This window comes from Coturnix japonica, chromosome 15, assembly GCF_054131305.1.
Source record: "Coturnix japonica strain WE chromosome 15, WE-NBRP24, whole genome shotgun sequence".
Lineage (NCBI taxonomy): Eukaryota > Metazoa > Chordata > Aves > Galliformes > Phasianidae > Coturnix > Coturnix japonica.
The window spans coordinates 10,536,502-10,550,446 of record NC_140677.1 but is presented as its reverse complement, the minus strand read 5'-3'; the positions used below and the strand labels follow the sequence as shown (position 1 = coordinate 10,550,446).

The 13,945-nt window shown below is 41.5% G+C and overlaps 1 protein-coding gene across 7 annotated transcripts in view; it reads right to left on the bottom strand.

The window, feature by feature from the left end:
* Positions 1–1,430: 1,430 nt before the first annotated feature.
* EEFSEC (eukaryotic elongation factor, selenocysteine-tRNA specific) overlaps positions 1,431–13,945 on the bottom strand; it is a 103,774-nt gene continuing 91,259 nt past the window's right edge. For 4 of the 7 annotated variants that reach the window (XM_015875392.3, XM_015875395.3, XM_085516336.1 and 1 more), the window contains one exon: positions 1,431–2,196. In XM_015875392.3, coding sequence (XP_015730878.2) covers positions 2,012–2,196 — 185 coding nt within the window. In that variant the 3' untranslated portion in view covers positions 1,431–2,011. Of the gene's footprint in view, positions 2,197–4,954; positions 5,216–6,107; positions 11,521–12,117; positions 12,692–13,945 lie in introns of those variants that run through there. The other 3 variants (XR_014934623.1, XR_014934626.1, XR_014934624.1) reach the window with 3 other exon arrangements.

Here is a 13,945-nt window from a genome sequence, read left to right as displayed (position 1 = left end):
ATTTATTTACTCATTTAAAATTTGGCAAGGACATTAATCTATACAGATAAAAACAAATTCCCTCATAATTCACTTTTGTTTTTTGTTTTTTTTTGTTTTTTTGTTTTATTAGAGAGGCTTTTTAATACCCAGTAATTCTTAGGCTAACATAGTATGGCAATAATGGCATCCCTTCTATGTCATCTGTTTCTCCAGCTTCCATCGCTGCAGTATCTTAAGCAGAAGCAACAGCGCAGGGTACAAAACAGGATTTGATAAAGGCTTAAATAGAAAGATAACAAAAAATATTCTTTCGAAAGACTGCCTTTAGGGGTGTCTGGGAAAAGAAGAGAAATAGGGAAGGAGAGGTGACAGAGGTGTGAAATGCATTTTTTTTTTCATTATAGAAGGACACATTTTCCAGCAAGGCTGGCAGCACAAGCCACGTTAAGCCATAGCTGAAGTTGTCTGCCTAATTCCTCTGGGATCACACTGAAAGCATACCCCATAATCTTATGGGATGTGCTAAAGCTTTGCTGGGACTCACTCAGCAGAAACTGTTTGGGATTATTCCACAAAGCACTAATTCTGTTCTGATTTAAAGGGGCACCATCAACCCAGTTTGAACACCTGACTTGCCTCGTCTCAGCGCTATCCAGTTGTAAACACCTTCACACAATAGCTGAGATCTTTGCCGTTTCTGCCCACTTTGGTTGCCTGGATATTAAAAGGAAGTGAAAAAGGAGGAAAAAATAGGATTATGTTAGTAAAATGGATTCATGCCCAACAATGGGTATTTGATTAATAACACTTAGATAAATAAGCAAAATGACCCGTTACCATTGCGTTATTCCATGTACATCTAACTCACACCATTGCCCATGGCTGGCTCCACTGAAGGTGCCACATCAACAGGTACTCGTTGTGTTGAGCATACAGGAACTAGTACCTTCCGTGCTGCCAGACCCAGAGTCCAATTTCTGTTGAAGGCTTCCATCCCTGAGGAATTACTGTTAGTTTTTACATTACGATGTTTTGTGATTTCTAAATAAGAAAGAAGGGATACTGCCAGTGCTCTCTCTCCTCTGTAGGACATGAAATCCAGAGGAAGAACTAAAGCAGCCATGAAATCCCTATTAAACAACTAATGGTTTCTAAAGCATCTTGGAGATATTCATTTTACAAGCTTTATGCTGCAATCTTCTACCATTATTTTAATGAAAGAAAGCCCCTGACTATTTCCAGAGGCAACTTCTTCTGTCGAACACAAAAAGGCATTTAGGTTACAAAAAAAAAAAAAAAAAAAGAAGAAGAATAAAAAAGAAGAAAATAAAAAGAATTCCGGAATTCAACACAGAAACAGCAGGAAATTCAAAAAAGCTATAGAAAAAAGTCACCAAAAATAGGTTCTGAACCTTTGGAACAGCAGACAGAACAATTAGGACTTTCAGTTATATGCATCATTATGTTTAATACGAAAAACATTTCTAGATAGAAATCATTTATAACAAAGATCCATACCAACTCTCAGATAACATCTTACATAGTTGCAGCTGAAGGAATCTGAAATATCCATTCTAGGTTCCACCTATTATATCACGTGCTTTTTGTCCCTCACTTCACTTGGGGAAGAGAACCCAGGCAAATCAGCTTCACTTTGCAAGTCACACGAAATTTACATCTTGACTGCATTTAAATCAGTATTGATGGCAAACTTTCAGATTACATGAAACCTTGAAACAACTCAGTAGAAAAGCACTGCTATTAGAATGCACACCCCAACGCTGCCATTTGGCAGGTGGCATTCTTAAAAAGGCCGTAAAAATTCACCTCATCAAGACAAGATAACTAGATCTTAACAGAATAAAAGCAGATTGAGGGGGGTTTCAAAAGTGAACACAGAGTCACAGCAGGAGCTTCAAAGCTCTGCAAGGAAGGAACAGGTCTAATGCACCCAGGCAAGGAACACATTCCATCTGAATTCACTCCAGAGTCTGGTCCTTCTGGTGGGTTTGGAGGTCTCTTTGCTTCCTCAGGATTGAATCATTTTCTTCTGTGTGTCAAAGACGTATCTTTTAAAAAGAAGAGTGATGGTAACAGGTTGGGTCGAATCATTCTTGCTGCTTTCATCCTCTTTGTTTGTATCCGCCTTCCCTGCCTTCGATTTTTTCTTGGAGGCAGCACTGAGAAGCGTCTTGGTCTCTGGCTTCAGCCCACCTGTTAAAAAACAAACAAACAAGAACATACATGACCAAACAGCTCAACTACACAATGCAGCGTGTCTGGAAAAAATGAACAGGCAACTTTACTTCTGAAATCAACCAAGGAAAATATGAAAATGCATGTGATACATCAGGAAGGTTACATTTCTGTACCACACTCCTGGACTATGCTATGTTATGTGACAAGAGAGGCATTCAGACACAGTTCACAACAGCAGTACTCCAAATCAGGTGCAGACTCCTCCATGATCACCCCCAGATCCATTCATTCCCACACCCACAACCTGACACACACCTCCCTAAACTGGCCAAGCTTTTCAAGTATTAAATACAGGCCAAAATGTAACCAGGTCAGAATAACTTACCTGGTTGAGGTAAGCTTTTACCCAGCAGACCTTCCCTATTTTGCACACAGTTCCCAGAGTTTCTAGAGTATTTATAGAAATACGGGTCACGAATGAGAAATAACAGCTAAAATACTGAAGTATACAGCCCTAAGACTAAGGTACTTTAGTATCTTGAGTTTATTTCCCAGACCTGCCACTGGTTGGTTTTAGCAAATGATGCTCTCCTTTTTTGCTTGGCCTACAGAGCAGCTCAGGGTTACAGCTCACTTCTTAAGGGAACTGGAATTAACCTGCATATGATTCTGAGAATCTGAACTCCAAACATCAGCCTTTCTCCAGCCATTCACATGCAAACAAACATTTGTCTTTTCCCTCCTAGATGGATTGGGTCAATTTAAATCTTTTGACTCGATGGTGATGTTTTAAAGAAGAGCAAAGATGCAAATATCCATAGAAGCACCGTAAAATAGGAGATGCAGCTCCTACAAGGAACTGCCTCTTTAAAGCAGAAGACAGCACCGCTCCTTAGGAGCACATTGAGCACCACCTGAGCACACCGAGACGTGGTTTTCAGGCATCCGGCCAACTTCAGTTCAGGTATTTTTAACCCGCGGTGTCACATAACCTTATCTCAAACACTTAATCGGCTTCTCTCCCCTCATACTGAAATTCAGATGCGGATTCTCATATTGCAGCCTGACAAAAAGCTCGAGATGCTTATGATTTGCTGGAGACAGGAGGTCTATGCTCGCAGGTGATCAGCTCCGCTCCAGACACGCAGAGCACTTCCAGCTGGCTGCAGGGACACGGCTGCACAGCCCGGGCACTCACCCTTCAGGGCAGCAGTAAACTGCTCCGACAGCATCACCACCCACACAGAGGGAAGGTGGGAAGCAGGCAAGCACTGAAGCACCACCAGGGAGCTGCCCGTTTGCATTTCATAAGCACGGCTTCTGAGAGCAGCCCTGCAGCACAGCCGTGTGGGGACCTGCAGAGTGTCTCAAAAAAACCAACCAAACAACCCAAAAAAACACAAAACGGCACAAAAGAGAAGCAACACGATGCAAGGGACTGAAAGTACACCTAACACTAAGGCTGCAGAAGGCCAACATTAGGCAGAACTGACATTGTCCTGTGGGGCCTCGTATCCTGCAGCCAAGTCAGCAGCAGATTTCTCTTTTCAGATGGTGCACAAAAAAGCGATGATTGTTTCATTGTGGAAATAATTGAGCCGGTTTTTCCTTGGTGGTTGAGAACCCTGATAATGACCATTTTGCACGTGTAAGGTTCAATTAATCAAACTAGATAATATGATGTGGCTCAAGCACATTTATTATTTGGTTTTATTACGTTGTATAGTCATGTTTGATGCAGTTGCTTCACTTATTTTTTTAATTGGATGCTTTCATACAAATCCCATTAATATCATTAGCCTCACCATCACTCCATCTTCATTACACAGAATTATTTATCATCACATGAAGAGTAACATTCTTTCTATATGAAAAGCTCAAAGAACACTTTGGGTGCTGCTAGAAAAAACAGCAACAGTCAAAACCAAGCAAAAGAAAGCATAAACAGCAAAAGGAGTGACCTCACACTGTCCTGATCTTTACCTTTGCAAGACTTATTTCCTACTGTATGTATTATACTGACCAACCTTATTGCAGTGCCCCTGAGCAGCATCTCCCTCCACTTTCTCAAGATGACCATTAATTTTTTGGGACAAAAACACTGCTTTTTACTTGCTGGTTGGTTTCCCTTTCTGGCTCTTCTTACTCCTGCATTGCTGTTACTGTCACATTGCTGTTTAAGAAAGACATTTAACTCTAAAACCTCTCAGTGAGAGGCATTTTAAATTAACTTCAGCAAACAAATTCTAAAATGCTTCTATTTACATTAGTGAGCTTTGCGAGACTGATTTCCAAGATCACTAATTGATGGAAAGGAGAGAGGAAGGGAGGAGGTGAGACACGGACACGGCAGCCTGGTGTTTCCCTTTTGGGTGCATGGAGCTGAATACCCGCTTGCTGCTGAGATCCCCCCCCAAGGGATGAGCATCTACATCCCAGCACAGCCACTCATGTGGATAAATGAGGAATCCCACACTAGAAAATCCATTTTCAAGAAGAACAGCATACACTGTGTGTGGAACTGCACTGGGGAAAAACACATTAAAGCCAAGCGATCTCACCTTTTGCAAGACATCACATCAACTTCCAAATGTGAGGAAGTAAAAGTACCCCACCTGCAGCTGTTAACACCCAGCTGGATTTGAATACGGTATTCTGGGCAAGAACTTCACAAAAAGAAATGGAAGAACGCAGTGGTTCCTATGAGCGAAATTATGGGCTGGCAGCCAAAGGCAGCTCAGGTATTATTAAATTCACAAGGTATCTAAATTACCTAATCAGATCCCACGGCCCACACTCTGCAAACAGATTAGGTGGCTGGCATCGTACCCTAACAAACGGCGTTTTCTGTTTCCCTGCTGCGGTGCCAGGAGGTCTCGGGGCTGGCGAGGCTCTGCAGCAGAGCGGCACAAAGGAGCAGGCAGTGGCAGACAGGCGCTGTAATCGCGGGCTCATCTACCTCCGTGCGTCTCTCGCGTTACACACAATGCACGCCTCGCGTTTTACAAAACCAAGGAAATGAAGGGAAATATATCTGTCACCAAAGAAGACATCAGACCTTTAATAGCTGAAATGACGGATATTTTTAGATGGAGGTCTAGTTTAACTTACTTACATTAAGGGTCTAATCTCTGCTGAACAATAGCTATGTTAGCTTGAATACATAGTGAGAAATCTGTTCCATTAATTAAGTGCTGCCTGTACTACTCGGATTTGTAGCAAATGTTAATAGATTTTTTTTTCTTCTTCTGTTGGACAATTACTTTATTTTGCCAAGTTGCTAATGGATTAAATTGAAAAGGTCCGCGTGTTAAGAAAGACTTCAGCTTCAAAGTCCTAAGAAATGCCTTGCATACAACTGTGGGAAATACCTATATATTAATGTTATTAATGGGCAGTCCTCAGAGGCATAGAAAATATCTGAAAGCTTAGCAAATTCATTCCCACCCATCATAACCATGTCTGTAACAAGAAGCACCCAGGTCTTATGTAAAATATACTCATAGCATCAGCTAACACACGTTAGATACAATATCTGGCAGGAAAATAGTCTAATGCCACATGCTTTTAGTTTTAACTGTTACTAATAATTACTAATTAAGAGCACAGACTCTGATCCTTTGTCTCAGCACAGTCCCAAAGATTACCCTAAACGGAAGCATTCACAAAACTTGCATTAATGAAACTCAAACGAAAAGCAATACCACACCAGGAAAATGCTTTCCAAGTTTAAGAACTGTTCCACATGCAAAACATACGAGATAAAGACAATATTTTAAACAGTTTGAGCAAATAAAAGCAAACTTCCTAATGATCAGCAGTATCTTACGTTCAAACACTTCACTGTGATCTGGAGCTCTACTATCACTCATATAAGGAGTCTGATTTAGTTTGCATGGAAACACAACAATTTTAGCAATTTAGTGTCAATTTCACACTGTAGAACTCTTGTTTATAAATACTGGCTATCAATTTCTCACTTTTTTTTTTTTTTTTTGCATCTGAAGCAAAGACAGCCATATCTATGCAAGTTTTAAGGTTTCTCTAATGCTACATGTTCTCTTTACATGGAAGTTACCCATACCTCTCTGCAATGGGGATGTATGGTGACAACCACCCCATGCTGACCCCCCGGGATCCCCCACTTTATGCCCAGGGAACCACCTCCACACCTGGCAGCTGGCAGCAGCAGCCAGAACATAAACCACAGCCACTGAATACGGAACATAAATAGCCACAGGCAGCAAGGTTTGCTTGTGCTTTGTTTTTACCACCACTGCTTCAGTTAAGCAGAAAGCTGGTGCATTCTCATTCCTTTCTCTAATTCAACTGCAGGATTGGACTAGATTATGTGTTAAACCACTGCCATGCTTTTTCCCTATGTATATTTTTATTTAGTTGTTACTTACTAGCTTAATACTCATTTCCTTTTGTGTTATTTCCTCACAACACATTCTTCTTCACTTAATGTTATCATTCCTTACAAAAGCCATCATTTTTTTCCCCTTTGCCTCTTCTGCTCCTTGAAAGGATCACCAAGAGTGACCTCTGCTATTTCTCCTAATATCCAGCTCCTTCCCCTGACTCCCAGTTCAGCACTTCAGCAGTTGTATCTCCTTCCTTTCTCAACTTTCATCTTCAGATTTCCCATCTCCAAATTTCTACTTCCTACTTCCACAGATCACCTTCTCTCTTTGATAACCAGGAATAGTCCCACCTCCTTCAAAAACAATGAAATACTTGAATTGAAGATTTCGAAGGCAGAATACTAGACGCACTGTGGATGAGAAGCCAGATAATAATATCTCCTTGTAGCCCAGCCAGAGACAGAAGTAATTTTTAAGCAACTGATAAACACATCATTGAAAACAGGTGCAATAATAGAGGTACTGGGCATGCTCTCCCGCACAGCCAAGACTAATTTATTTCCCTGAACAGCTCCCTTCTCAGATGCACAGAGGCAGAAAAAAAAAGCTAAGTGCATTGGCTAGTGCTGAGGAACACGAAGGTATTAGCTAGCATGGATGACTGCAGTTTTCTTACAGAACTGAGAATTGTAATGGTAAAAGTATATATATATTAAAAGATTCCAAGCCTCCTGGTTCATGAAAAGTTGGCTTCCATATGACAATAAAGAAACCATCCCATTGACAGCAATAGGAAAATCAGTAAGTACCAGCAGCGGTACTTGTCATGGTTTGCTAGGAATGTGATGGCCCAGAGAGGACTCATGATTCTTGCCACAGTGTTAGGAAAAAGATTGAAGCTACATCAGTATCTATCACTGGGATAGAAAATACTGCAGTATGCATTCACTGTTAAATGATTTCCTAGACTGTTCTTGCTACTATTTCCAAACCTCCCCATCCATCCAGGAACAAGTGAGCCAACCTTGCATCTCACTTCTGGGAAGAAAATACCCTATTTCCTTCCTTCCACCACTGCAGCAGAAGACAAGAACTTGCAATTTCTTGTCTCCTGTCAACATCCAAATGTTAAAAATTGACAGAAAATCAGAGTTAGCAAAGTGCGCTTGAAGTCAGAAATAATTTTCAGTCAAGGCAAACGTAACCTTTTATTATGACAGGTAGACATTTTTCTTTCTTCCTGAGAGAAGTAAAGAAAAGAGCACAACTTGAAGCAGGCAAAGGTTTGGGGATAATCCACCCTCACAATGGATTATTCGTAACAGCCAGTCTTCACAATTTCAGGATTTCCTTAACTGGAACCCTCAGAGCCTGAGCCCTCATTACACAGTTAAGGAGTGTGCGACTGCACCAACGCTCCTGCTAACAGGGAGTACAAAACCCAGTTGACCTGAAAATCAGAAACAATCAGAGCCCCACGTGGGGGTCAGTCTGCTGTGCATGGGACAGAACAGACTGGGCTCCCATCAAGCTTACTACAGTGGCTGACCACTGAAAGGAAAACTTCTTGCTGGTACTGTGGGATTTCATAATCCAGTAGTTCAGTACAGTAGTTAAAAACAAACTACTTGTGCAATTTTCCCTAAAGTAATTACCTGGTGTTTCAAATAAAGAGGAAAAGGAACCCTCAAAATAAATAAATAAATAAATAAATAAAAAATCAGAGGATCGATTTAACCAAATTCTTCCGCTTAAACTTTTCTTTACAGTCAGATGGAAAAGATAACAGAAAACAGTACATCTCTTTGCCTGAATTCTTTATATTACATTAGCAGAGAATCAGAGTTGCTACCCAGAAAAGATATCCAGTACTCAAACTTCTCATTTTATTGCAACCAAGGTGGCCATTTTTCTCCACCGATATCCAACAAAGAAAACCTGAGCTGGTCCAGAAAGGGACATCTTTCTAGGCCTTCCATGTACAACACTACTATATTGCTCTGCCCATAAACTCTGTATTAGGAACATCAGATATGCCACATCACGACCAGTTACTGGCAATTGAGAGGCTGCTGGCCCTAACAGAAGGGACAAGCATCCCATCCACTTGTTATTAATATATGGTGCTTCAGAAAAAGCAGGGATGAAAACTGTGTCCTGAACTAATTAAGAGTCCAGGACTGGGAAGGAATTCTCTACTTGACATCAGGGTCAGCAAGCATCAGCCCAGCTAATCAAAAGGTTTGTGCACAATGCTCTTACTGAAGCTGGTCTGCCCTACTCCTAAGCATTTATTACCATGATAACAACTGTAATTACAACCACCTAGTCAATTTTAATGCAACAGTCGACCATCACTCAAGAAACAAGGGATATTCCTGCTGCCACCCTCAGGAGCTCAGGATTTAAGCCTCAATTACTTCCACAGATCAGGCAACAAATTTTACTTATGTAAATATTAACAATTCTCCAGTAATGCTCTTTTCAACTCACATCACCTTTTCCCACATCTCATAAGCTCTCTTCAGAAACATTTTGTTGGGGTTTCAAACTTCAGGATAGATCAATTTTTCTCTTTTAGCTGGTACAAGATCTGCTATTATCATCTTGCCTGGCTTGAGGATATTAACACAACAACAACGTGAAGCCGGCTAGAGAGAGCATCAGCCTCCAAGGAGACCAGAAAGAGCACTCCCTCCTTCCAAAGGAGAATTACACTAATACCTTGGAATCTACACAAGGTATCTGTATTCACTGTTTGATGACAAAGATCGGAAAGAAAGTCTTATAGCCACTTCAAGCAGTAACTGCTCACGTACTGCCCAACCGCTGCTGTGTCAGTCTGCAGAGCCGTCCCCTGCAGGTTCAGCCTGGTGGGCTCTGGGTGGGAAATCCTCAACTACCAAAACATTTTCCCATAAATTAGGGAACAGCTGCCCTGTGCCACATCCCAGATGGCTGCAGTTCAGTGCTGAACTGACTTGAGTCTTGTGTATCAATTTGTTAAGTTTATACAGGCTTTTGGACTGAGATACATGATTGTAAGAGGTGATAATCTAGAAATAACACGGATTTCATTATGGGCTCCTACTTAGTAGGGAAAGAGCTAATCTTCCTTGATGAGGAAGACAGAAGCTGTTTTAATTCAAGAGGCTGACCTAGGTGAAGCTGAGGCCAAAGCTGTATTTGGAAATCTCTCACGTCAGCTGGACACAGCCCTTTCAAGCTCAGTGCCAGCTCCACACAATGGCTTAAGCTGCGCTCTCCGGCAGCCCTTAAAGGCACATTTTGTATCTTGGCTTTTGCTGCAAGCAATCAAGAAAGAATGCAAGAAAACAAAACTGTTTCCCAAGCACTGTTTGCTGGTGCCATAATTAATATAATCAAACAATTCCACAAATTGCTTCCAATTGCTGGCGTCACTTTCATGTGCAGAGCCAAGCTTTCAAAGAAGGGCCCTTCTTGTCCTACATCCTTACACTGGTAACCCTTGCTTCACACAATAGTAAACAAGCCCTCGCTAAATAGTACAGGGTAATTTGTACTGTAATAGGTCCCCAAGGCACCATGGACACAATTTGAAACGCCATCTAATTTTTCTTTTTAATTAAAAAAGCAGTTACTATATTTAAGCAACAACACAAAAAAGTTCAGAGGGGACGGTCTGGAGTTTCCCACAGCTCTCCGGGACTTTTCTCAAGGTCAGGAAGAGTTTTATAGGCTCCATTGGTACAGATTTTTTTCGTTAATTAGTCTGCCATACCCTCTGCATGAAGTCAGTGTATTGATTTTCAGTCTGATATTCTTTGTATTGCTAAACAGAGCTCAGGCTCCAGTGTCACACAGAATCTATCAGCAGCCGAACGGTTATCAATACCACCCGTTCCTATACTTGCCTTGCCTGTCTCTCCCTCTCCATCGTCTCACACTTGCTCTCCAGATTGAGGACACTCAGTGTACCACAGTGCCGAGAGTGCGTGCCATTCATTTTGTCTTATGCTTCTCCTTTTACAGCAAGATGCTCAGGGTATATTATCCTTCCCAAATCTACATCATGTAACTGTATTTTCACCTGGTTTGTTTTTTTGTCAAAATTTATGACAAATAATTACTGTCACCTGAAGCCATGAAGTAGGGCAGTTTTCTGCACCCTACAAATACCCAGTCTATCATAGCCTTGCTATATGAGCACTTCATTAGGTATGCAAACCCAGACACATTTTAGAAGCCTACCTGCAGTTCCCACTGTGGGCTTTCCAAAACACATCCTAACCCAACATACTCTTCAGCCCCAAAGCCCCAAAATCTAACCCCAACATGCAGTGACACTTGGGCTAGCTGGCCATACTGCAATGCACATCAGTCAAGAATATCAAACCTGACTTTGTCTTACAAGGCCAGCATGTATTTCAGTTGCAGTTCCATTGCATGACACCCAACATTTATTGGCTACACCTTTCTGGGGCAATCTCCTAAAGAGGTTTTCACACTTTGCATTCCTGGGACAGAGCAATGGTTTATATGCATCCTGCAATTTGTTGTTTCTGTTTGCCAAACATTAACATGGGTCAAATCAGAGACTCCATGGCACTGCAATTACAAGGTCCTGGCTGTGCAATTTACATGTACACACACCACAAGAACTCGCAGAGATACAGGACAGCCACCATGGTAATCTTTTGATCTTCACACTGTCCCATTAGCCTCAGGGAGAGGATTTTCAAGGTAATATTTGCAGCGGCATTAACAAGGTTGCAATTATGTCAGCTAATTACTATACCAGCAATTATTCATAAGCTGTTTTCACTGGATGGTCACTCAAAGTCCATGCAGTCACTGAGATCGTGCCCAAGTGCTACTCCAGTCATTGCCTCAGCATGCCAGCTGGAAGAGCTCTCCCAGAAAGAGGGAACAGGCAGAGCTGCTTATGTTGCTGATACTGTGCTTTTAGTCTACACATTCCTCATGCTCCCTGAAACAAAAAAGGCCACCTTGAGTGCATGGGAAATGCCCAGCACACAGCAAGAACAGCTGAGAAAAAACTGAAGTAATAAGGACGTTAAATTATTAATACCAGTATATGTAATGGGAATGTACACAGGCTCTTGGTACAACTCAACAATTTGAAAATTACAGGTAGGTCAGCATTAACATCCATGACCATTCAAAACACTCCAAGAGAGAAGTGCCTTAAAATCACAGTTACTTGGACCAGGAGGGGAGGAAGGTTGCTTGTTTTCAGAACTGAACATCCTCTCTAATAACAACAAGCATTCAGTGCTTTAGTACAAAGTCGTGAACTACCATAGCACTTTTACATAGCCAGCTTGACAAGAAGTCTCTTTTCCATCAGACCCCATCACTAGTTTGACTCGCAGGATCTGGATATTCATGTATTCTACTGTACATAAAGCCCTGCCACAACCGTGGCTCCAAGCTACTAGACCTAGGGCCCAGGCACATCCATGTCACTGGACCTCTATGAAGTATTAAGTCAGGATGTGAGAGAGGGAAAGAAACACACAGACATCCACATGACGAGTAACAGGGACACTTGTCCAAGACACACCTTTACAAGTTTGGTCCTTGCTAATTAAATACTCAAGTCAAGGGGGAGAAAAATCACCCAGTGAGTCATGGGAGCTCTTTGGGTCAGAGTCAGGAAGCAGTGCCCCAGAAGACAGAGTTATCATCAGTACCCTCGTACCTATAAAACAGTAAATAAAAAGAACACCACCCATGCTCTGAAACAAAATATGTTCTGAATTCAACACAGGGGACTAAAATCCCATCCACCCAGTGAAAAAAGTAACACTACAGTTACTACAGTAACACAACCAATATAGAATCTCCGAGAGCAGCCTTTCAAGAAGGCACACCGTATGCAAAAAGTTCAGGTTAGCAGATGTGACAGAATCAAAGGCAATTCATTACAAAGCAGCTTCAAACCACAGTGCTGGATCCGCAGGCTGGGCTGTAATCCTCCCATCTTGATGTGCACGAGGCATCCGAGAAGCCCGCTAAGCTGGACCAACTCCGCTGACTTATCCCAGGCATCTGCTGCTTGTACGGGTCCAGAGTTTAAGTTGGCGATATTCATCTTCCCCTGGGCTGCCTTTATAAAGCAATCCTAAACAATGGGACTTCAGAATAAAGAATAAAACATTTAATTTTTGTGGGCTTTTTTTTTTCCTTCTTTTTTTTCAACTTCTAGGCAAGGGCCTTTAATGCGATTAGAAGGGGGAGGGGGATTGGATAGCTGCTTTTTTCTTTTTTATGTTATGTATATTGTGTGTAAACAAATATGCAATTTGCTTTAAAAAGATAAGGTGATTAAATTTTTATCGGGCTTGTACTCTGTTGTCACCACAACAAAGAGAATTAGGAGGAGGAAAGAAAGGCCTTTTTATTTGAATTATGCTCTTACCAGAGGTTCTCTACAGCACAGCTGTAAAGCCACTCAATGTTCTCCAAACAGGCCCTTTGATTGCATTTTATTCAACTTGTTTGCATTTGGAGCAATCGAAAGGAAAAGAACGCTCCACATTTTGATGTCTTAATGTTCCTTAATACCTTCTTTAATTTATATTAAGCTTCTTAACTAGGGTGATGAATTCTTCAAAAACAATAAAGACCCAGCGCAGAAATCTCTCACACACCATGAAAATTGAAATTATAATGTATTCATGGCTTTTTTTTGTTATAAAAAAACCCAAAACATTATTTAGAAGAAAGATTTTAAAGCAGAGAAAAAAATCCCGAAGTTGCACGAAAATTACTTGATCCACAGAAACAGATGAAAGTTCAAACTAATTATTACAAGGGAAATAAAATTTTGTCTGAGGTGGAATAGAAGACATAGTAGGAGAACGCTGGGTTACTGTGAAGTTTTCGTTCTTTTAATAAGCTATAAACTTCTTCCCCACAACCTCCTACATTTTCCTACTCTGGAAATGTGTTTAGTTTTGTTTTACCAAGACTGATCTGATGATTTTTCTTTTTCTTATTCCCAGTTTTCTTCCCTAAAGCAGCTCTTCAGGTTCACATCCGTGGTGCATCTTTACTCCAGCTGTCCTTCACAGTCTGCCAACACCAGCAGCTCACACCGAGACTTGTGATGGCCAACAGGGCACTGCAACAGGCACAGCAGCTTCAGGGGGCACACTGAGGTCACTGGGTGAGGTTCCCAGAAACACCTTTCACAGGTGGATCATCCACCAAGGGAGCCCAGAGGAGGAAAGCTGATCACAGCTGGGAATTAGAAGCAGAGCTCGGTGCTGGGAGCCACACCACAGTGATGGGTGTGTGGGTACCACTGAGTGACGGAACAAACTTCCAAACAGGCATTCAAAATACCCTCGAAATAACATGTTACTAAAAGAAAACATATTTTCATC